This window comes from Salmo trutta, chromosome 13 (assembly GCF_901001165.1).
Source record: "Salmo trutta chromosome 13, fSalTru1.1, whole genome shotgun sequence".
Lineage (NCBI taxonomy): Eukaryota > Metazoa > Chordata > Actinopteri > Salmoniformes > Salmonidae > Salmo > Salmo trutta.
This window is the reverse complement of record NC_042969.1, coordinates 50225952-50251365: the sequence shown is the minus strand read 5'-3', so window position 1 is coordinate 50251365 and position 25414 is coordinate 50225952. Positions and strand designations below refer to the sequence as shown.

General features: G+C 43.7%; 1 protein-coding gene across 1 annotated transcript; it reads right to left on the bottom strand.

Moving 5' to 3' along the window:
* Nucleotides 1-12259: 12259 nt before the first annotated feature.
* On the bottom strand, nucleotides 12260-23601 carry LOC115205950 (rho-related GTP-binding protein RhoU). The gene is made up of 3 exons (XM_029772399.1): nucleotides 23125-23601; nucleotides 21086-21144; nucleotides 12260-14705 (listed from the first exon to the last, which is right to left on the bottom strand). Exons 1-3 carry the CDS (start codon nucleotides 23339-23341, stop codon nucleotides 14250-14252), a joined length of 732 nt encoding a protein of 243 aa, XP_029628259.1. The 5' UTR covers nucleotides 23342-23601; the 3' UTR covers nucleotides 12260-14249.
* Nucleotides 23602-25414: the final 1813 nt, after the last annotated feature.

Sequence of the window (25414 nt, the reverse complement as noted above, 5' to 3'; positions counted from 1 at the left end):
CCTGTCCCGTCAGTTTGTGGTGGAGGTCAACACCTCGGACATCGGAGTGGAGGCTGTCCTGTCCCAGCATTCTGCCCAGGACCAGAAGCTGCATCCCTGCACCTTCCTTTCCCATTGTCTTAACCCCGCTGAGAGGAACTATGACGTGGGAAATTGAGAATTACTCGCAGTTAAGATGGTGTTGGAGGACTGACGGCACTGATTAGAAGGGGCAGAACATCCATTCTTGGTGTGGACGAACCATAAGAACCTGGAATATCTCCCCACCGCCAAGCGCCTCAACTCCAGGCAGGCGAAATGGGCACTGTTATTCACTCGTTTCCATTTCACTATCTCCTACGGACCCAGAGACCATCCACCCTACTTCCTATCTAGCGGCTGCTATCATCTGGGGAATCGAGAGTGTGGTCTGCAAGAAACAGTGTTCCCAGGGTGTTCGTCCCAGACTCTTCTCCGGTCTTGGAATGGGCACATACCTCGAGACTCACCTGTCACCCTGGCTCCCGCCGGGCCTTGGCTTTCGTCCTACAATGTGTTTGGTGGCCCACCATGGTTCCTGACGTCTCAGCGTTTGTTGCCGCCTGCACTGTGTGTACGCGTAACAAGACTCCGCAGCAAGCTCCGGCTGGCCTCCTTCAACCACTCCCTGTTCCTCACAACCCCTGGTCCCATTTATCCTTGGACTTCGTCACGGGTCTCCCTCCGTCAGATGGCAACACCACCATCCGTATCCCACTTCCTAAGTTGCCCTCAGCTAAGGAGATGGCCCAGCTCATGGTGCAGCACGTCTTCCGGATCCATGGACTTCCGGTCGACATGGTCTCCGATCGCGGTCCTGAGTTCTCATCCCGGTTCTGGAAGTTGTTCTGCATCATCATTGGGTCGTCGGCCAGCCTGTCCTCTGGTTTTCATCCCCAGTCTAACGGCGAGCAAAATCAGGACCTGGAGACGACTTTTCGTTGCCTCGTCTCCACGATTCCCACCACCTGGAGCCAGCAACTTGTGTGGGTGGAATATGCCTGCAACACCCTTCCCTGTTCTGCTACTTGCTACTGGTCTCTCACCTTTTGAGTGTTCCCTGGGATATCACCCCCCACTCTTCCCAGAGCAAGAGGAAGAGGTCAGCATACCTTCTGCCCAGATGTTCGTCCGTTGCTGTCGCCGGGCTGCTATTCTCAAGATCACCTCCAGGTATCGACGACAGGTGGACTGCCACCGGACCCCTGCTCCCCGCTACCATCTTGGGCAGAGGGTATGGCTTTCCACTCAGGATCTTCCCCGCCGCGTTGAGTCCCGCAAACTTTTCCCCGTTTTATCGTCTCTTTCCCAATCTCTAAAGTCCTTAGCCCCTCTGCTGTTTGCCTTCTGTTGCCCCGCACCCTCCGTATAAATCCAGTTTACATGTATTTAGAATTAAACCCCTGTCTCACAGCCCTTTGTCTCCTGTTCCCCTTCTACTGTAATAAACTCTGAGACTCGTACTATTTTTTTTGTTAACCTTTATTTAACTAGGCAAGTCAGTTAAGAACACATTCCTATTTACAATGATGGCCTACCCTGGCCATACCCTAACCTGGACAACGCTGGGCCAATTGTGCGCCGCCTTATGGGACTCCCAATCATGGCTGGTTGTGATTCAGCCTGGAATCAAACCAGGATCTATAGTGAAACCTCTAGCACTGAGTTGCAGTGCCTTAGACTGCTGCGCCACTCGGGAGCCTGCCTCCTGTGTCTACATCTGGGTCTTCTTAGCCTGAGCCGTGATAACAGGAGACAGTCAGGCCACCTGTCTGTGAGCTGAAGCTGAAGCGTAGCTGGGTCATGCATGAAGACAATGATCCAAAACACACAATCAAATCTACATGAAAATAGCTTAAAAAAAACAAAGTTTGAAGTTTTGGAATGGCCTAGTAAAAGTCCAGACCTAATCCCAATTAAGATGTGGCAGGACCTGAAACGAGCAGTTCATGCTATAAAAACCAGCGAATGTTTCTGACTTACAGCTGTTCTGCATGAAAGAGTGGCCCAAAATTCCTCCACAGCGACGTGATGGACTGATCAACATCTACAGGAAGTGATTGGTTGGAATCATTGCAGCTAAAGGTAGCACAAGCAGGTATTGAGTGTAAGGGGGCAATTACTTGTTCACAAAGGGGCACTGGGTGTTGCATAACTTCATTTACGAAATAAATGAAATAAGTATGTAAATGTTGTGTTATTTGTTCACTCAGGTTCTCTTTATCTAATATAGATTTTGGTTGAAAATCTGATTGCATTCAGTATCAAAAATATGCAAAAGTAGAGAAAATTATAAAGGTTTTCATCGGCGCTGCAATGATCAAAACAATCAAAATAATTGATTTGGTCTTTCTCTCATCTGGCATGTTCATGTTTGAACGAAACATGATAGAAAAAAACATGTTTCCTCTCTTGCTCGGTTGAAACTTTCCTGTAAATTCTCACACTCTCGTTATTTCCATCTTACTCCCCCTTCTGGAAAAACCACATGAATTTCACGTCATCGCATGTAAATTGTTGCAAAATCACATGTAACCTTATGTGAAGTTCATGTTGTTGCGTGAAAACATGTAATGCACCGTGATAACATGAAACCTTTCTGTAAGGGCCCTCACAGCCGGCTACTCCATCTCTCCCCTGCCTCACTTTATCTTTCCCAGCACTTCGTTATCTCACTCGATTCTTCTCTAACTCCCTCTGTCTCTCACTCCCTTTATCGCCCTGCCTCTCTGTCTCATCCTCCCCTGACCCTTGTTCTGAGCTGATTCAGGGAAACCATGCCATTAGTCCATGGATCACTGGCCATTCTTTACTGGTTTACGGAGAAAAAAACATCCCCATGGTAATCCTCTTAGGGGATCAACATTCAACAATTGCTCACCAAGAGAGGCCCAATCCAACCCAACGTGCAGAAAGTACCTTTGTAACACACTAAAACACGTCAGGGTTACTTACTGATTAAGACTGGGTGAAAATGTGGACCTGCTTGCGCTACTGCTTCGTGTGACTTAGGGTCAAAAAATGAACTTTGCTGACACACATAATCATGACCCCAAACCTTACTAACAACAACTCCACAGGCCCTGATGCTTTATCAGTCACACAATGGGAGCAAATTAAGAAAAGAACAAACAGTCAAATTAAAAGGCACCGGACAAAAACACCTCAATCAAAACCTTTTTTCTGCTATAGAGAAAGAGAGAGAGAGAGAGAGAGAGGGAACCTGCTTTTCAATGGGCCATTCTGGGCAGCATTGGCCAAACAAGAGCCGAAAAGCAAACGGATGATATGGATTCACATTGACCAGTGGCGTAACAAAGGGAGTTTGTTCTTCTATACTTTGGCGGTAATGACGCATTCACAAGGAAAAGCTGGGGGGGAGGTGAAGAGGAGAAATGGAAAAGGAATGACAGGGAGGGAAAAGAATGGGCTGATGGAAACGCTGGACAATAGTTTATTAACGTGCGAGGGAGCTACTTTAAGATTTAACCTCCATCTAAAATGTTTTTAAGGGGACCATTTTCTTTGAAACCTGTGGAGTTGATGACAGCAACACAGAGTTGTACAATCTCGTTGTCTGTTTCTCAAAGAAAGACCAACCCACCCTTGCAACAGGCTGTTCAGCATCGGCTGTTCTGTACTGTTCTCATCATTCTGACAATAACCTACAACCCCCATAGATTCTAACCAAGAGAATGCAAAAAGTAGATTATTGGCAGACTGCAGGGACATAGTGCAGCTCTAAAAAGGACACACATGGAGCTTTCAGATCTGTTTAGATTAAATATGGTTCTTAGTACAAACAGTAGTTCAGGTCAATACAATTGTATTCATCTCAGGGGCAATTCAGATACACAGGGCAAATGGGCCAATAGTTCACCGAAACTAAAGTTATGAGCACCTCATCACCTTACAGGATTGAGAGTCTGCAACATTCTCATGGTAGAGTTCACCAACAACTGCCTTTCTGAAAACATAAACAACTCTCTGAAAACAGCCTGAGACCGAACCCTCCATCTCTGACTTGTCATGTTGTCCAGGTACAGACGCCAGGCCTGGACAGTGTCTGGGGTCAAGGCCCTCCAACAGAGCCTCCAGAGAGGGCACATCCTGTCCGAGGGGGGACCACGGGGAGCATCCCCAACCCCGGGAGGTGGGAGGGGTCAGGTCAGGGGTCAGGGCTACTCTCTCAGGTTTCAAAGCTGGCTGGGGGCTGGGGGGTCAGAGGTGAGAAGAGGGGGGCTCAGATTGGGGTGTGTGTGTTTGGGGGGGATGGTCCCCTTCTCAGGGGTCAGCTCTAGTTAAGGCTGCTGTGTCTTTGTGGAGCGAGGCAAGGCAGCGGACACACTAATGGCTTCCGCAATTAAACACTAAAAGTGGAAGCGATTAGCTCGTCCGCTTAAAGAGGCAACGAGTGCCTTGACGACGGCCGCATGGACCCAATCACCTCGTCTGTCTCCGAGAGCTCGTTACCCAGCATGCAGTGCATGCAGCGGGGCTTAACTGTGATTGAAGTTGGTCACCCAGAAATCAATCACTCAGGACCAGGGCACCTCTCCTATTGACCCCAGTATATAAACAAAGTCACTGTGTGAGCCCACTGACCGGGGAGAAAGAACTACTACGTATGGGACGTGTTTCAAAGGGGCTAAAGAGTAAAGACACTGTTAGCTTAGAGAGAGAGAGCGAGAGAGAGAGAGGGAGGTGGAGGGGCATTGTTGGGGAGAGAATGAGAATTATTATTGTTGGAAGACTGGTAAAATACTTTAAGGAACAGATCACTCTGAGGGGGGTGAACGGAGGATGAACAAAATTAAATAGAGAAAGAGAAGGCAGAGAGAAAGAGAGTGAGAGGGGTAGGCATGGTTTGGTTTGGAGGTCACTGTCTGCAAACACTGAAAGAATAACTCACGGTTTCTCTGTTTCAATTGAGAAACTGAGTGCACATATTCAGAAGTGGGATAAAGGGCAAACCGGAGAGTGAGCGAGAGACAGAAAGAGAGATGCAGAGATAGTGAGCAGGAGAGAAGGAGGGTAATGGAAGAGAAAGGGAGTGAGAGAATAAGGACATACAAAGAAGCAAACATAAACAAAGTAAATAAAGTCAGTAAAAGAAAGAGGGAGGGGAAGAGAAAAGTAGTGGGAGCAGAAAGGGAGATAGACAGAAGCTGCGGAAAGAAGAGCAGAAAATCCCGGGGAACAGTGGGTTAACTGCCTTGCTCTGGGGCAGAACGACAGATTTTTACCTTGTCAGCTCAGGGATTCGATCCAGCAACCTTTCGGTTACTGGCCTACTGTCAACACCTGAGTCTGGGCTTGTTGTAAACCTTCATGGGTCCACAGGCCAGACGTGTGTGTTACTTAGAACATTAGAAACTGGCAAAGACAAACGTTGGGACACTGCTGTAGAGGTAACTTATAGAGGTAACTGAAGCAAAGGAAAGTGGTTGGGAGAATGACGTAGTACAGGCGTAGAAATTCACCTCTCAACAAGCATTGATTATTATAAGCATTGTTGATTATAAGGTGTATTTGAAAACGCACAGGGAATGAGCACGCAGTCTGAAACAAGGACTGTTTTGGAGCATCTATCACTAACACAGACATGTATTAATAATGTTTCCACAACACACACATGTACAGCTGACCATTAGAACACAAACAACTGCGTAGGGGTTTACGAGAAATACTGTATGTCTGTATGCACTGAGATCGATTCCGGCCTGTTTGGTCCCTGAGCAAGCAAAACCTAATCATGGGAGTCATGAGAGTGAATAAAAACCTTCGAACAGTGACGTTATCACCGACCAACAACTATGTTTACTGATTTCATCAATATGTGTTTTCTTTGTGAATGAAACTGCACTTCTGGCACAAACAGCCGTTAGATAATCTTTTTCCTTGAGCATGGGACAGATTAGCTGGGTGGTTGGTAAATGTTTGGCTTGCTTTCTTCCAAACAGACAGCCATGGCAACGGAGAATCAATACTAAGGCCTGGGAGGGAGGGAGGGAGGGACGTTAGGTAGGGTTATTCACACACACACACACACACACACACACACACACACACACACACACACACACACACACACACACACACACACACACACACACACACACACACACACACACACACACACACACACACACACACACAGAGAGAGAGAACTTATCTGTCCCATGTGAGAGATCAAAGAGCAAGACCATCAAACAAAGAAGGGGGAACGCCAACAAAACAAACTGCTGTAGAGATACAGGTAGAGAAGGATGGCGAAAGAAACCGAGCGAGAGGGAGAGAGAGAGTGGAGAGAGAGAGTGGACAGAGAGAGTGGAGAGAGAGAGTGGAGAGAGAGAGTGGAGAGAGAGAGTGGAGAGAGAGAGGGAGAGAGAGAGTGGAGAGAGAGAGAGAGAGGGAGAGAGAGTGGAGAGAGAGAGTGGAGAGAGAGAGAGAGAGAGAGAGAGAGTGGCGAGAAAGTGGAGAGAGAGGGGAGAGAGAGGGAGAGAGAGTGGAGAGAGAGAGTGGAGAGAGAGAGAGTGAGGGAGAGAGAGTGGAGAGAGAGAGTGGAGAGAGAGAGTGGAGAGAGAGGGAGAGAGAGTGGAGAGAGAGTGGAGAGAGAGAGGGAGAGAGAGTGGAGAGAGAGAGGGAGAGAGAGTAGAGAGAGAGTGGAGAGAGAGAGAGGGGGAGAGAGTGGAGAGAGTGGAGAGAGAGAGTGGAGAGAGAGCAAGAGAGAGAAAAAAACTTGACGGCATGGCTAAAAAGAGATGAGGTCACCCCACCAACCCAGTCAATGCACACAAAAAAACGATGTACATCCCAAAAGGCCAATCAGATAACCATATCCAAGTGGGCGGCTGCCGTCAGCCAATCATACATTCCGGTTGTGACTTAAGAGGCACAGCTGGATTCAGAGCAATAAATATGTTGGAGAGCAAAACAATCCAAAGAGTTCCTCTTGGAAATCACAACCTTATTGAATTAGACCCCGGAGCCTCTACTCTCGGGCTCCGGTTTCACCAGCCATTTCGCTTACCAGAAATGAGGCGAGAGAGAGAGAACTTTTCATGCCCCAGATAGAATTTGGCACCATGGACCGAAACTAACTACAGTTCAGGCAATTTGAGAAGAGGCTCAAACTGTTTTCATCAGGAAGCACATATGGAACTCCAAACACACAACAGCATTGTATCTAAACGCTCATGTTTATTGCTCAACTTTGAGGGCCAGTTGTGCAACATCAGAAGAGTTCTCACCTCCAGGTGATAAGCAGACAATCATTAACTTAGATCCACAAGGCAGGGAAGTTTCTCCTGTCGATAACAGCCAGGATAAGGCTGAGCGATATTGGCCTACTTCCATCAGATGGTCTATTTTAAACAGCACAGCATGAATTGCCTTTTCACCCGGGTGAGCTGTAGTTTACACACTGGGATTACACCTCCTCCCATTCAAAGGTGATGGACAACAATATAAAGGCCACATGTGACCAGCATTCACATGATAGCATACTGTTTGCACGCAAATTCGAAGAACCACTGGTATGACGACAGACTGTCCAAGCTGAGTTTACATACAAACACATACAGACATGCATGCATGTCTGCATACACACACGCAAACGCGTACAGACAAACATGCATGAACACACACACACATGCACACAAACAGCGACACATGGTACGCAGACCAGCGACCAGCTTGTCCAGAGTCAGAGATAGCTCTTTTTATGGCCTATCAACCAGAGGATCAGAGGCTGTTTAAAGACTGAGTCACTGACCTGGGACCTGGGAAAGTGAGAATAGCTCATTTAGCTCTCTCTAACCAGACAGAGAGGGACATCTATAAAAGGTCATCAAACAACCAACGAGCCCGGAGCTGACCTGACCAGGAGCACAACAGTGTTGCTTCATGTCAGCTGTATGACACTGTCCACGGTCTACGGGACTTTATTTTTCTTTCTGGCAGTGACGGTGAGAAGTGCTGGAGACACGGTGGTCATAAAGTCGGCTTAACTCTCTGTGAGAGAAACCAAGCAGTCTGGGCCCATCAACCTCACCTTACACTCACTAGCTCAAGGCCATTCAATTGTGTGAGAACCCCTCACTTCATGCACGTAATAAGGCTCTCTAGCAAGAGAGGAGCGAGAGCCGCAAGACCCGAGGCCTTCAACATACTTTGAAAGCAGTTTTGTGTCAGGAACAATGTACCGAAGTTGAATCAGACCCGCAGCGCTGTGAAATCCTGCAGTCGAGGCTTTCCATTAGACCCAGACACATTGCATCACATTACAAGTGCTTGGGTAATGCTAATCCCAAAGACAACGCCTTACTAAGCGGACCACAGTGGGCGAGACCGCCTGAGATCAGCCCGGCCCCTGAGTCCCGACGTACATGACAAAGTCTCTGTTCAACTGTAATCCTGTTCCCATAGGCTCATGTCTAATGATCCTGGTCATAGTCATGTAAGGAGGGCAAGATAAATCCTTCACCAACTTTAAGCCATCCAAACGTATTATGGAACAACTCTTTCATGTGGAGTCAGAGTTCATCTCTTACCTAAACGTTTCCCAGAATGTTACGTAAGCAGTACGGAGAAGGTTGAAGGTTCCTTTCCTGAACCTAACCGTGCTTCAAAGCTGCTGTAGACTTGAACTAGGCAGGCTATCTACTTCATGTGATTGCTCACAGAACACAGGCTACTGTACCATAAGGTCACATTTGCTGATTGCTTTACTCTACTTTTCGTTCTTTTAGACCACCGTCTGCTTCTGAAACTATTTCAGTGTAGGCCCGTAGTCCAGAAGATATACAGTGCCTTCGGAAAGTACTCAGACCCCTTGACTTTTTCCACATTTTGTTACATTACAGCCTTATTCTAAAATTGATCAAATATGTTTTTCCCCTCATCAATCAACATACAATACCCCATAATGACAAAGCAGAAACAGTTTATTATTTTTGCTAATATATAAAAATGTCAAACCTGAAATATCACATTTACATAAGTATTCAGACTCTTTACTCAGTACTTTGTTGAAGCACCTTTGGAAGCCATTACAGTATTGAGTCTTCTTGGGTATGACACTACAAGTTTGGCACACCATTCCTCTCTGCAGATCCTCTCAAACTCTGTCAGGTTGGATGGGGAGCGTTGCTGCACAACTATTTTCAGGTCTCTCCACAGATGTTCAATCGGGTTCAAGTCCGGGCTCTGGCTGGGCCACTCAAGGGCATTCAGAGGCTTGTCCCGAAGCCAATCCTGTATTGTCTTAGCTGTGTGCTTAGGGTCGTTGTCCTGTTGGAAGGTGAACCTTCGCCCCAGTCTGAGGTCCTGAGTGCTCTGGAGCAGGATTTCATCAAGGATCTCTCTGTACTTCATCTTTCTCATGGTTTGAGAGTCTTTGGGTGCCTTTTGGCAAACTCCAAGCGGGCTGTCATGTGCCTTTTACTGAGGATTGGCTTCAGTCTGGCCACTCTACCATAAAGGCCTGATTGGTGGAGTGCTGCAGAGATGGTTGTACTTCTGGAAGGTTCTCCCATCTCCACAGAGAAACTCTGTCAGAGTGAACATCAGGTTCTTGGTCACCTCCCTGACCAAGGCCCTTCTCCCCCGATTGCTCAGTTTGGCCAGGCGGCCAGCTCTAGGAAGAGTCTTGGTGGTTATAAACTTCTTCCATTTAAGAATGACGGAGTTCACTGTGTTCTTGGTGGACCTTCAATGCTGCAGAAATGTTTTGGTACCCTTCCCCAGATCTGTGCCTCGACACAATCCTGTCTCGGAGCTCTACGGACAATTCCTTCGACCTCATGGCTTGGTTTTTGCTCTGACATGCACTGTCAACTGTGGGACCTTATATAGACAGGTGTGTGCCTTTCCAAATCAAATCAAAGTTTATTTGTCACGTGTGCCGAATACAACAGGTATTACCTTACAGTGAAATGCTTACTTACAGGCTCTAACTAATAGTGCAAAAAAAGGTATTTGGTGAACAATTGGTAAGTAAAGAAACAAAACAACAGTAAAAAGACAGGCTATGTACAGTAGCGAGGCTATAAAAGTAGCGAGTCTACATACAGACACCGGTTAGTCGGGCTGATTGAGGTAGTATGTACATGTAGATATGGTTAAAGTGACTATGCATATATGATGAACAGAGAGTAGCAGTAGTGTAAAAGAGGGGTTGGCGGGTGGTGGGTGGCGGGACACAATGCAGATAGCCCGGTTAGCCAATGTGCGGGAGCACTGGTTGGTCGGCTCAATTGAGGTAGTATGTACATGAATGTCCAATCAATTGAATTTACCACAGGTGGACTCCAATCAAGTTGTAGAAACATCTTAAGGAGGATCAATAGAAACAGGATGCACCTGAGCTCAATTTAGTCTCATAGCAAAAGGTCTGAATACTTACGTAAATAATGCATTTCTGTTTGTTTTTTTATACATTTGCAAAAATGTATAAATGTTTTTGCTTTGTCATTATAGGGTATTGTGTGTAGATTGCTGATAACTGTTATATTTCATCCATTTTAGAATAAGGCCATAACGTAACAAAATGTGGAAAAAGTCAAAGGGTCTGAATACTTTCTGAAGGCACTGTATATTGTCTTTTATGATGTCTGACTTATTGATATTCCAGATGGCATCGAACATGTTTTCCCCTTTCACAATACTTCAGAGGTCTTCTAAATCGGACAGTTGCATACCATCAGTCAACAACAGTCAAATCTGAAAACAGAAAGGGTGTTTCATCTTGCACTGTAAATCTTTTTCATTTTTTCACTGTGACCGACACTTGGATTCAGGATTCCTATCTGAAAGGGCCTAGCTATACAGTATATCCCAAAGGTAGATTTTACAGCTAAGTGTAAGTACTGCCTTGTCTCTACCATACTGCTTATCACCATTACCAAAAGCTGGACACAATGCAATGGCTCCTTCTGAGAGAGACAAAAACAACAGATTTGTGTCAAACTATCAGTGCACCTCACAGGAACCATTTTAACCATTATAATTAAACCGCTGGCCCAATGCCTACCTCCGCTTCACCCACACTGTCACCAGACTCTGTACGCACACCCAACTGCCGTCCAAACACAACAACTCTCAAGATATCATTACAGCTTAAAAACAGACTTTAACCAGCCGTAATTGTCGACCCATTATCTCCACTGTGGCGAAGTGAAGGAAGACTTTCTCTTCTTGCAATTCTACTGCAATTCTCCTCCATTTATAATAGACTCCGCACCAAAAACACTGATATGACTACCAACTGTTCAGTTGTAATAGGGATGTATTGATGGATTGTCATAGATAATATTGGAGAGTTTTTAGGAGAGTCCTTTTTTCTTCTTCAGGAGAAGCAAAGAGATATTCCTATAAGGGGCATGATTGTCAATGATCATCCATCACAACTCAGCACATTCTTGCTGGAATCATTTCATATATTTTTAAATGTAAGGTTGTCTAACTAAACAAATACTTTTTGAGATCAACTGACACTAACTAAAGAGTTTATCAAATTGAAGCACTCCTGTTAAATTTTAGTCTGAGAGTTTGACAGTGTGATATTACGTTGCTTCTTGTGCAAATATTTTCCGTCTGGATTTGAATGATTTAAATGGATTATTTAATTTAATGATTTTCTGGATCTATGTCAAGTAATGCAAGGTGAATAAATGGCACAGCAGCCATTTTGGGAGGGGGTGTGGATGACCACACGTCATAGCAGTAAAAAAATCCATATTGGGCGCTTTACAATCATTTACAAAAAGACTTAGAAATCTATTTCAAATGACAAAAAATAAAATGACAGTAAAGCTCTTTAAAAAGAACTTGCAGTGTTTTGTGTTGGCGGTTGTCCTATCTGTCTGTGGTTCTAGACTTTAGGGAGGTTCTTCGAATAGACCTCGGATCAGCTTCCCCAAGTCCAAACCTGAACTAAATAATTAGGAGGTTGCACACAGAACAGACCTTGGGTCAGTGCTTAGGGACACCTTTCACCCACACAGTGGGACAGCTCGAGGCCTGATACCAATACTAGGGTGTGATGGGGGTGACGAACACAGTGTTCCTCAAAACACATTTACATAGTGTTTTTACCTTCGACCTCACACGGAGTGTCACCAGTATTCATTTTAGACTCAATGGGAGATAGGATTCATTCAATCCCTCACACACTCCACACAGGGTAAAAGATAGCATATCTCTCTGCAAACGCATAGAAACACAGATACACGGCATGTTTTTGTTAAGATTTCACATTTATTTACATCTCTGTTGCTTTTATAAACAGTCCTTGACAGTATCAGACAGCAAGTGAAAGACTTCTGTCTCATTCTGTACCATTTAGGGGGTTTTAGGGATAGTTTGTGATGGATACAGACCAAAAATGTACACAAAATTACCCAGAAAAAAAAAAACATTGTTATACAAAATATACATTTCATTTCTCATACATTTGTTTGTAGGGTTGATCAGTGGCTGTGCATTTTATAGTTGATGCCCCAAATAAAGGGATACACACAGAGAGCATACAGACAGGCTTCTGAAAAATAAGAAGCAATTACAATTGGTTTCATTAGCGATTCGCCCCGTTATCATAAGGTTGTTGGAGAGGAGAACGAGAGCCAGTGAACTCAATATTTGGGCTTATAGTACTGTAATTACAAAAATGTAGTGATCAACAGTGGAGTGAAAACCTTGCGACTCTCACGGAAGGGTGAAAATCAAACGTTTCAAATGACAAACAGAGACAGACACTGTGCAGTCTAAAGGCCATTCGCATGGCATCATTGGCACGACACCAACAAAGTATTTGGGCTAAGCGTGATACGTGCAATTTACAGTGGCACCACCACATGACCTTGTGTTCCTCAATCTAATCTCCTCACTCCGACAGAGTGAGACAACGCTCCCATCAGTTGAGGAGTGGCTATTGGATGGAAACCGCCGAGTTCTCCGGGTGAAGCAGGATGAGTGGAGATCAATGAGGGTGTGTATTGTTGAGAGAGCTCTTAAAGGTCTGACCATTAATGTGTATTGATGAGGAGCACTTTTCTGTCTGGGGAACACAGTCCCTCACTGTGTGGTCTGCTAACAGTGGCAGCAGCTGTATCAACAGACACTTACAATGTAACGCTGCAGTTGGTCATGTGGTTAAACACACACACATAAATACGCACACATAAACACACGCACACACACCAGGCTTAACCCTCCACCCCCTGGCTTAATGGCAATGACAGAGTGACCACCACCAGAGGACCATGGGGCCAGGTCATGCTGCTGACAGTGATGACTAGGGCCAGGTGGAAAAGTCCCTTATCAATACCTCTAAAGTCTTGTCAGTAAATGTAATTGATACGACTGTAAGATATGAACGTATTGTAGCTGTATTCGTATAGTAGCGCCGTTTGGTTTGACTTGAATTCCACGTTAATCCCTCGGTTTGTTTCCGTCTAGCTCTACCAATGAGATCTATCGGCTGTTTGATTACAGAGTCATGTGGATCGCATAAAAGATGTGAACATATATAAGGTATGATGATGGGGGAATACATACTCTATGCAGCACATCATGATATAGTATTTAAATCTTTTTTTAAAGGGTGGCGTATAAGAGTACATCCCAGTCTTTTCCCCTCCCCACCCATCAGTTCAAATAAAAGTAATTATTGCTCCGAGTTCAACTCGCTCTTTGCTCCATTGTATTGTCATCATATTGATGGTTTTACTCCTTGATCTTCTGTGATAGCACTCTGCTCAAAGGTTAGAGTTCAGACCAGCTCAAGCAGACAGGGAGTGGTTGGAGCACAGTCCTGTCAGTCTCTTTGCAATCATCCAATCAGTGGATCTCCTCCAACTTGAGACACTCTCACTCCCCAGTCCATCCCCTCACTCCACTAAGCAGTAGGTCCTTGGTCAATCATTTTGACTAGGGTTGCAAAATTCCCTGAACTTTCAATAAATTCCCAGGTTTTCCTGAAATCCTAGTTGGCAGATTCTGGATTCCCTGCTTATTCCCTTCTGATTTCGGGAATCCTCCAACTGGGATTTCAGGAAAACCAGGGAATTTATTGAAAGTTCCGGGTATTTCGCAACCCTAAAAACGTGGGGTCATCTGAGAGGAGCTAAGACAGAAGTCCTTCAATCCATATGAACAACATAGGCTCATCTAAACACGTTTCCAATCCCAGTTTCATAGTCCTAGTCAATATCCCTCTCCTCTTCTCTCTACTGGATACAGACGTACTTCTTCCACCACGACTTGGACAGTGTCTTCATCTTATCAGCAGTGCTGCGCACCTTCCTCTCCCGCCGCGCCCTCCTATCGGCGTGCTTCATCCCCACGGCGATGGCTGCGTCAAACACCTCCTTCAGGTTCTTCTGGGTGAGCGCCGAGCACTCCACGTACGCCACGGCACCCACTTTGTCCGCCAGGGTGCGGGCGTCCACCTCGGCCACCGGCCTCTCCCTCCGCCGGGCCAGCTCGATCAGCACCTTGACGTCCTCGCGCAGGTCACACTGGGTTCCCACCAGCAGCATGGGCGTGAGCGGGCAGCGCCGGCGGATCTCTGGGACCCACTTCTCCCAGACGTTCTGGAAGGAGGCAGGGCTGACCACACTGAAGCAGAGGAGGAGGGCGTCGGTGTGCGAGTAGCAGAAGTGACGGAGCTTATCAAATTCATCCTAAGGAGAGAGAGAGAGAGATAAGGGACATTGGGGCGTTAGTGAGAGGTTGGCATTCAGCAGTAACAACACAGGGCCAGTCCCATTATATATGAACCCAAAGAAATGGTGAACTGAGTATCTTGAAAAAGGTTGACTTGGCATAAGCATTGTAACACGTATAGAAGGGGAAAAAAGCATAAGGGAGAAGATGTTTAGGAAACTATATTTCCAAAATAATTTATGTTTATAGAAGACAGGTGAAGAGGGAGATCAGCAGTGAGGATAAGTTCACTTCTAAAATAATATTTAAAAATTCTAATTCTGCTGGATACTATACTTAATTGTCTTGACGTTTTGCGGCTCCAAGCACGGATGATGTTTTATAAAATCCATCAAGGTCTTACAAACATTTTCCAAAGCACCTAATCCCTAGGTAGTTGAGTTTTACCAACTCTAGTGTGTGATGTATTTCACTTCAAGGTTCACACACAAACAAACAAGTTTCACACCAACACATTTCAGTAATCGCTTTATAGGTCAATGCAAAACAAGCAGGCAGAATGTCAGTGGAAATAAATGGTTGTGATAATCTTTCCATAACAAACCATGTGAGAGAAGTCTGTTTATGTTGAGCAATAACCTCCTCTTTTATATCACACTGATCTCCCAAATGAACACCGTGGAGCCACAGAGCCTTGGGTAACAAGGGCCTCCCACATCCTTGATTACACAGATTAAAGCTGGCAGAAACTTGACACAAATCCCTCTCTCTTTAACCCTTTTCAGAAGCCTAACAGGGAAAGGTACTTTTTTTTATATTCAGTAGCCTCTGACTGGAATAGTCTTTTCCCACACTTTTCCTTTCCAAATCATACTTTCACCTTTAGTGTTTGCAAACTGAGGTGATGGCGCAGAGATATTGGCTAACATACAAAATGCATCAATCATGCTGAGCGGGGAGTGACTTTGTTTAATTAACAAGGTAATTCTCAAGAAACCAGTTATAAAATGTCTGTAGCAAATTTAGTTACATAACCATGATGCATCTGCAAAAATCAACTATCATTCTGCAAAAATCAACTATAATTCTGAGGAGTAAGATGTTTCGTTTTTGGAAACATGTCTTACTTTAAATACATTTTTAATTTCAGCCTGATTTAAAAAAAAAAATTCACCCCAATTCCACATTACCGAAATGCGTCCAGATGAAATTTTTGGGTAATGTTATTTAAAACATTATTTAGAAAAACCTAACTTATTTGAATAAAACAAAATATGTTGCTGTAGTTTGTCAATAAATCATAAAAATTGTATACTATTTGAAGTTTACATTAAAGTCTAATATTTATTACATACAAACAGTGTCTCATTACAGTACCACTTTTTCAAGTTCCTGTAAAAGCTACAATCAGTTTTTAAATAAAGTTTTATTCACCCATGGTGGATCATCTAGAGGAGTGGTCCTTAGCTGAGCACAAGTTAATGTTTTCGCTTATATGCTTTCATAAAAGGTTTATTATTCTCAAACACCCCCTTTACCCCACATGGCTTTCTCATTATCAAAACGGTTAAAGAGCTCAAATTGGGAAAAAGGCAGATTTAATTTGATAATAATTGTATAATTTCATTAGACATATTTTTTTTCAGTGTTATGTTTAACTAACCTTTATTTTCATTAGGGGGAGCAATGTAAAAAAAAAATGTAAATATAGATTTCTTTATTACTTTTTGGAACTTCGAAAACTGTTACGGTAATGAGAATTTTGTGAATTTGTTGGTAAAATGCATATCTGATCAAAAAACATAATTATGAAATAGATAAGTACAGATCCTAATTTCAGTGATTCAAGCAGGCATTTCGTGAAAAATGTTTATAATTTTTTACAGTTTTGTGAGAATGACCTAACAGCCATGGCAGCAGTTGTTATACATTTTACATTTAAGTCATTTAGCAGACGCTCTTATCCAGAGCGACTTACAAATTGGTGCATTCACCTTATGTTATAGTTTATCTCATGCGTTCTCAGGGTGCGGTATCTGCTCTCCTGCTATGAAAGTGCATATATGTACAGTAAGTGTTTGTTGACTTTGCATGTGTTTGCCCCAGCTCTCTGTGGCTGTGAGAGTGGAGGATTTAGAAGTTGTGTACAAAGTAAACAGATCCATTCAGCCTTAAGACAACTGTGAGGAGTTCACTACAGTGCATGTACGCTGGGAAGTGTTTGGGCCTTGTGTTCATTCCAATGGTTGTGAACTCTACACTCAACCAAACACAGTCAAGTCTTCTTAGGAAAAACAACTTAGATGTTGTGATTGTGTTTACAGTACTGGCAGTGCCCTGCGGTGCTAGTGAACTTCACTTTATTTATATATATATAGGGAAGGGCACAACTTGTACTGCACTGACTCAGATGACTGATGATTGGCTAAAATAAACGGCTAATAAGATGATAGTGTAACGGCTCTCGTTAGAAAGAGAAGTGGTCCAAGGCGCAGCGTGGTAAGTGTTCATGATAATTTATTTCACAACACACTCAAACAAAATAACAAACGGTGGGAGCGCACAGGCGCACAAAAAACGAAAGCGCACAGTTCTGTCAGGCTCAGGTGCTAAACAGAAAACAAGCTCCCACAAACACGGGTGGAAAACAGGCTGCCTAAGTACGATTCCCAATCAGAGACAACGATAGACAGCTGCCTCTGATTGGGAACCACATTCGGCTCAAAAACAAAGAAACAGAAAACATAGACTTCCCCACCCGAGTCACACCCTGACCTAACCAAACATAGAGAATAATAAGGATCTCTACGGTCAGGGCGTGACAGATAGTTGGAGCTGTATTGTTAGATTTCAGTGCCGCCTTTGGTGTTACTGATCATAATTTGTTATTGAAAAAAACTCACTTGTTATGGCTTTACATCACCTGCTATCACATGGTTGGAGAGTTACTTATCCAATAGAACTCAGCGAGTATTCTTCAATGGAAGATTCTCTAACATCAGATATGTACAGTGCGGTATCCCTCAGGGCAGTTGACTTGGGCCACTGCTCTTCTCTATTTCTACAAATGATTTGCCACTTGTCTTACAAGAAGTTAAAATGACTATGTATGCTGATGATTGCACACTCTACACATCAGCACCTACAGCCAGTGAGCTCACTGAGACTCTTAATAAGGACTTACCGTCAGTGTCAGACTGGGTGATTAACAATAAACTGGTCTTAAATACATCTAAAACCAAAAGTAACGCATTTGGTTCAAAGCATTCACTTAGACCTAAACCTCAACTGGAGTGGTGCATAAACCTGAACTCCTACGAGTAACATTGGATGATCAGTTGTCATGGTCAAGTCATATTGACAAAATTGTAGTGAAGATGGGAAGAGGAATGTCTCTTATAAAAAGATGTTCTGCGTTTTTGACACAAATATCAACTATACTAGTTGTTCAGGCTTTGATTCTTGTCCCATCTTGAATACTGTCCGGTAATATGGTTAGGTGATGCAAAGAAGCTGCAGCTTGCTCAAAACAAAACAGCACGCCTTGCCCTTAACTGCACACACAGAACTAACAGTTGAAGTCGGAAGTTTACATACACTTAGGTTGGAATCATTAAAACTCGTTTTTCAACCACTCCACAAATTTCTTGTTAACAAACTATAGTTTTGGCAAGTCGATTAGGACATCTACTTTGTGCATGACACAAGTCATTTTCCAACAATTGTTTACAGACAGATTATTTCATTTATAATTCACTGTATCACAATTCCAGTGGGTCAGAAGTTTACATACACTAAGTTGACTGTTCCTTTAAACAGCTTGGAACATTCCCGAGAATGATGTCATGGCTTTAGAAGCTTCTGATAGGCTAATTGACATAATTTGAGTCAATTGGAGGTGGACCTGTGGATGTCTTTCAAGGCCTACCTTCAAACTCAGTGCCTCTTTGTTTGACATCATAGGAAAATCAAAAGAAATCAGCCAAGACCTTGGAAAAAAAATTCTAGACCGCCACAAGTCTGGTTCATCCTTGGGAGCAATTTCCAAATGCCTGAAGGTACCACGTTCATCTGTACAAACAATAGTACGCAAGTATAAACACCATGGGACCACGCAGCCGTCATACCGCTCAGGAAGGAGACGCGTTCTGTCTCCTAGAGATGAAAGTACTTTCGTGCCGAAAAGTGCAAATCAATCCCAGAACAACAGATAGAACTGTTTGGCCATAATGACCATCGTTATGTTTGGAGGAAAAAAGGAGAGGCTTGCAAGCTGAAGAACACCATCCCAACCGTGAAGCACGGGGTGGCAACATTATGTTGTGGGGTGCTTTGCTGCAGGAGGGACTGGTGCACTTCACAAAATAGATGGCATATCGAGGAAGGAAAACTATGCGGATATATTGAAGCAACATCTCAAGACATCAGTCAGGAAGTTAAATCTTGGTCGCAAATGGGTCTTCCAAATGCACAATGACCCCAAGCATACTTCCAAAGTTGTGGCAAAATGGCTTAAGGACAACAAAGTCAAGGTATTGGAGTGGCCATCACAAAGCCCTGACCTCCATCCTATAGACAATTTGTTGGCAAAACTGAAAAAGTGTGTGGGAGCAAGGAGGTCTACAAACCTGACTCAGTTACACCAGCTCTGTCAGGAGGAATGGGCCAAAATTCACCCAACTTATTGTGGGAAGCTTGTGGAAGGCTACCCGAAACATTTGACCCAAGCTACCAAATACTAATTGAGTGCATGTTAACTTCTGACCCACTGGGAATGTGATGAAAGAAATACAAGCTCAAATAAATAATTCTCTCTACTATTATTTTGACATTTCACATTCATAAAATGAAGTGGTGATCCTAACTGACCTAAGACAGGGAATTTTTACTAGGATTAAACGTCAGGAATTTTGAAAAACTGAATTTAAATGTATCTGGCTAAGGTCTATGTAAACTTCTGACTTCAACTGTACATGAACAACATGCATGATAGTCTCATGGTTGAGGGTTTAGGATAAATGTACTAATTCTCTGCTAGTCTTTTTAAGAAACATTTGTGTGTTGAAAATGCCTAATCACTTGTATAATCTATTTGCATACACTTCAAACAGACATACATACCCCACCAGACACGCCACTATGTGATTCTTCACGGTACCCAAACCAAAACCAGATTTAATGCGTCACTCATGTCATCGTGGAATGCTCTGCCACTAGAGGTTACTCAGGCAAAAAGCAAATTTAGCTTTAAAAAAAAACTGATAAAAAACAATTTATCACAGTGCCTCTCCTCGTTATAAAGATCACATTTAACTGTACTGTATGTAAGAATATGCATATATTAAGTGTAAATAGTATATTTGTTGTCTCTTGGTGTCTCTCCTATAAAAAAAATATATTTTGAATTTAATGTAATATCTTACGTTGTTCTTGTCTTTTACTGTTCTGTACTTTGTCATGTATTCATATGTTTTATGTGGACCCCAGGAAGAGTAGCTGCTGCATGTGCAGTAGCTAACGGGAATCCTAATAAACTAAACTATGCTCTCTGGGTTGTAGCTATAGAATGAAATTACGACACCACCCATGCCCAGAGAGAAAACACCAGGGCTTTCACAACCTCTTCTCTTTCTAGAACAATCTAACCATGTTAAAAAGGCTTAGCATGACGCTCAGAGCTCAGGCGCACAACTCTCAGTTACACCAACCGTGCCTGCCTATGCCTGCACAACTACAGAGAAAGGGGGTGGGGGGAAAAGAGGAAGAGAGCAGAACGAGATAAAAAATAACATGCATTAACAGCTACTTTCTGCGATTGCGTCGTCTTCCTCCTAGCGGTTGCCACACAATGTAGCTTCAACCCAGATCTGTTCTGTTCTAATGAGGTCCCGCCTTTCTAACGCCTCTAACCATTCCCAAATCCCCCCTCCCAACCCCCATCACCAAAAGCTATGCCAATGGATTTGCCTGGTTCCCACTTCAGATGTAGAGTGGCAGCAAAGCCCAGGAATTCATTTCTCTCTAGGGGGGGTGTTAGAGAGATATTCTCAGGAGAACCAGCGGGCCCCACAGCTGCCACAGAGTAGTGGTAGAGCCTGGGAAATAAGATGGTGCCCCAGAATGCTGCCTTGAGCAATACCCACCAGCAAAGTCGACATGCAAGACAAAAGCCAATACCGTCTCTGACTCTAAAATCATGTAACGTATGAGAACCAAGCAGAAGAAGGAGAATGGCCGTTGGGGAAATTCAGTGGTGCCCAGCATAATTTTTCCTCTGGGCATACATGCCTGTGACAGAGAGCGGCACCAATAGGTCGAAGCATACTGTGTGGAAGCACTGTATGTAGTGTGTGGAGTGTTGCTCTGCTGCACGTCGATATGAGGCTAGGGTTCTCACCTGTCCAGCAGTGTCACAGAGCTGTAGCCTCACAGGGTGTCCGTCCACCTGCACCACCGCTGTTGGGAGAGGGAGAGAGAGGGAAAGGGAGAGAGGGAGAAAAAAAAATCAGCAGGGCTATAGTCTCATCTGCCTCCACATTGCTCCACCTGACACTTCAAACAAACATACACACACACAGAAAGGAAGAGACCCCTGACAGATGAGAGGCCAGCCCACCAAAATATCCTCTGGGAAAAACAAAGGCAAGCCAGTTTGACGTACTTCATACCCCCTGGACACAGTGAACAGAAAACTCACCCATCCCCCTAACTCCGAGTTGCGGTCTTGTCTCGCCCACCCACTCGCCCAGTTAAAGTAAAGGCAATAACTACTCTCTTTCATACCATATTCTGTTCTTTCAAGCTTTGAAAGCCCTGCCAAGCTGTCTACAGAGGAAAACAAAGCAGATTTGTTTGTTTAGTGACTCTCCCAATAGCTCTCTCCAGATTGGAAGAGTGCTATGAGTCATGTCACTAGCAGTTTCATTATAGGCCATGTTTCAAAAGAGCCCAATGTGGTGAAGCTTATGGAAGTGTTTACAAGGCGCCCGGGGTATATGGTCACATCACCTGATCAAAGAGCTGTGGGGACTAGTCCGCCACAGCATCGGACTACTCCTCATTAAACCCAGCACCTATTGTGCAATCATTCCCAAATCCCTGACATATGATCTGCCTTGTATTCTACTTGGGCCCAAAACTCTCTGCCCTCCCCCTCTCTCCATCCCTTCCTCCCTCTACCCCAAGTGTCACCTGTGGAATTGCATAACTGCCCAGAAATCAGCTTTCAAAAGAGGGCTCTGATTCCAGGGACTGACTCATGACATCATCAAATGGGGCCCCAACTGCACAATCCCTCTCTGTCATGAGGGAGAAAGACAATCTCTGCTCAGAGCCATTGCAACAGATGTGTCCATTCCATTAGAGCAGAGAGACGGGTTTCAGGTCAAGGCTGACAACAATGGCCAGAGTTGTGCAATCCAAAACCATGCCTGCCTGCAAGAAGCATGTTCAACAAGAATGTGCTGTTCATTTTAGGATAACTTGGATTTCTGAGGGCAGTGAGAGAGGGATAAATACTAAGGGTATTAGTGTGTGTATACGCCTATTAAAAATATGCAATAGTCTCATTCAAAACTTTCCATAGCGGTTGGCATAAGTATAGTTAGGTGTTTAGAATGATAGAATGGTTATAATAGATGTATATTCCTGATGAACGATAAGTAAGGGCAGCTGTGTCTATCATTTTGAATGGCCATAAAGAGGGTGTCATTTTCCTAATCAAGCCTTCCCTAGACTCCTATAGTTAACATGTCATGTAAGTTTAGATTAATTCAGACATTGTGTTTTGGTGGAGGTTTCCTGAGATCAAAGTTTATAGCGAAAACTTCAAAAGGAAGAATAGGCCTCTCCTGAGATAATGACGCGCTAACGTCAGTGTGTGCGGGCGTTGTCATCACTTGCCAACCGAGGTTAGTTTCAACAAGTATGCCGTTTAAGTTTTCAACCATTCGGTACGTTAGACAAACATTTGCTGGTGGCTAAGTTTTGGAAAATGGAATTCTGCCAACTGGAAATTACAACAGGCCCGGGCGTATAAAATGACCAGGGCGCATAATTTGTGTGCAATAATACAAATATCTGTAGACAGACAATCGCTGCTGTTAGCCTCGAGGGCAGCAAAATGACACAAGAAAAGTTAGGTGATTCGTTCCGCAGAATGGGTGGCTGCAAGAGAGAGCCAGCGCATTTCCCCGTTACAATGTAACAGATGTTCACTATGGTCAATTAAGGCTTTGTTACAATGTAGCAATGTGCAATATATGGGTGTTGGCCCATAGTCAAAATCAAAACGTAGCAATGTGCAACAGAAAACATGTTTTATGTTTATTTTATCTGGCTGGGAAGATGCAGATTTGATGTTTGTAGGAGACAAATCTATCATTATTTTTTGGGGTCCAAGAATAGTACCACAATAAATGGTTTTAACTGGCTCACCTGAAAAGTCATCAAACGCAGTGGGGACGTACTTCGTTGGATAGCCATTCGTTGTGTAGCTGACAACTAGGCTGGTCTTCCCAACCGCTCCATCGCCGAGTAGTACGCATTTCAACACCCGCTCCTGAGCCTCGAATGGCCGGGAAGTTTTGGGTTTGTGCGGCGGCACTGGAGGAGCCATGGTCTGGTTATAATCCATTGGAACTGGAGGTGACATTCAGCACTGGTTACGAACACCTTTTCCTTACTCCAGTAGGAGCAAATAAAGAGAGCACCATGAAAATGTGTTCCGTAGCCTATAATATATTTGTCAATTAGACAGGTTGGTCTATAGCAGTTTTTTTAATTTGTTAGAATTCAAAGCAGCAGTCTTGTGCTCTCCAAAGAACTAATAATCAGTGTGTGCAAAAAGTTGAAAACAGGCACTTCTCTCGGTTTTGAATACTCCAATCTGTTACACATTGGAGGAGGAGGGTCTGCTTTATAACTTCAAGCACGATTTGACTATTCCCTCCCCTCCTCCACCACTGCGTTTTGAAAGGAAGCGAGTTGATGGGCACGCCTTCTGTCAGTGGCAAAATGAACGTATTCATGTTCCTGTAGGTTTATGTACTGCAGGGGTCCCCAATTACATTCAGCCGTGGGCAGATTTTTCCTTGAGCGGATGGTCGGGGGCCTGAACATAGTTATAAATAAATTGGGAACAGATTTCCTAAATTAAAATAACTTTGTGCTGATTTAATGAGGATTTTACAGTCTTTAATGTCCAACAGCGAAAATGATCAAATATATATATATATATATATATATATATATATATATATATATATATATGTGTGTGTTTTTCTGCTCAGAATTGGAGAACCCTGGTGTTCTGTATTCAATGTAGTATATTGAACACCTCAAATAATTAATAGACATGCATTTGTGTAGCCCACCATTCATTTTAGATTAACACGAAGAGAAAAACTTGAAAGGCAACCTTTGGAGAACTTTGACATGCATTGCCCCTTTGTGAATTTACCTTCTAACTATTTCAAATGAGGGCCAGTAACTCAAAACATAATTCTACAAAAAATGTTGGCCCTACCCTTCAACTGTACATGACTAATTGGCTTTGTCAAGCTGCTGGTTGTGAAAGGAGACATTTCTTTGACACCCTACCTACTCAACATGTTTGAAAGTGAGTGTGGCACACCTTTGACAGATATACGCTGATACAATATTATTTCAATGGCCTACATTGAGATCAGATTAAACAAAAAGACAAAGCCTATGTGCCTACAAACTAGGCTCAATACACAGTAATAACACCTCGTTTGAGGTCAGGGCATGTTGAGACTTGTCAAGGTAAGCCCAGTTTAAAAGGCCCAATATCCATGCCGACCTTTTAATAAAGTACAAGAAGTGATCGAGTTTGGACTAGGCCCATAAATTATGTCGCCTACAGCACTATATTTGAGCCTTGAGGAGGCAGTACTGCATTTCCAGTCGATTCCGTCATTTCTGGTTAATTTTACCGTCAGGGTTTCCCTTTACCAATTCTAAAGATATCTCAGCCTCGTGGATATCTGCATATTAAATTTTGCAGAGTCACTGTCAAGGCGCCAATCAAGGCGACTTCGCAGTATCCAACTGGCTGTCCATCAAGTGTAAATGTCGTATTCAAAACATCAATCAAATTGGAGTGACACCTTCACTATTTATCTGTGACACGGTATGACTGTTGCAGTACATGCATTGGCTTTTGTCGCCTCCCTGTGGTAAAAAGCGAGTCATCAAAATGCTCTCCCTCTTTTTCTTTATTTTAGTTTAGCTTTAAAACGTTTACATTAAAAACTCAGTCTTCTCTCTCTCTCTCTCTCTCTCTCACACACACACACACACACACGGTGGTGTGAAACGCAGAAAGGAATCAAACACTAGACTCACGTCAAAATGTTGATTTATTTTTCAAGATTTTGTGTAATATATATATTATTGCAAGATTCAACGTTTGGATACCCATTTGTTTTTTGATCATACAAAATTATTCATGTTGGTCTATGCATAATACAAGTAATGACATTTAATTTTAGGTTTGTTAAGACTTGCTCTCGTGTCCTTGCCTCTTCTAAGGGAACGTGTAATAAAGTCTTCCTGCGAACCATAACCCATCTCACCACTCATCTTCCAATTCACCATCTACCAAGGGTTCAGGTCTGTCGTGGGCTTTCGGCATCCCTAGTACTGTGTAGTGAGATCAGTGCAACATACTATAGGAGGGAGGGAGACATCAAGTGTTGGCGAA

Excerpts from the sequence above, each read along its gene's own strand:
- LOC115205950 (XM_029772399.1), bottom strand. The coding sequence starts at position 23,341 with ATGTCACCTCCAGTTCCAATGGATTATAACCAGACCATGGCTCCTCCA. Across the intron at positions 21,145-23,124 it reads TGCGTTTGATGACTTTTCAG|CGGTGGTGCAGGTGGACGGA; the intron begins GTGAGCCAGTTA and ends CTCTCCCAACAG. Across the intron at positions 14,706-21,085 it reads TCTGTGACACTGCTGGACAG|GATGAATTTGATAAGCTCCG; the intron begins GTGAGAACCCTA and ends CTCTCTCCTTAG.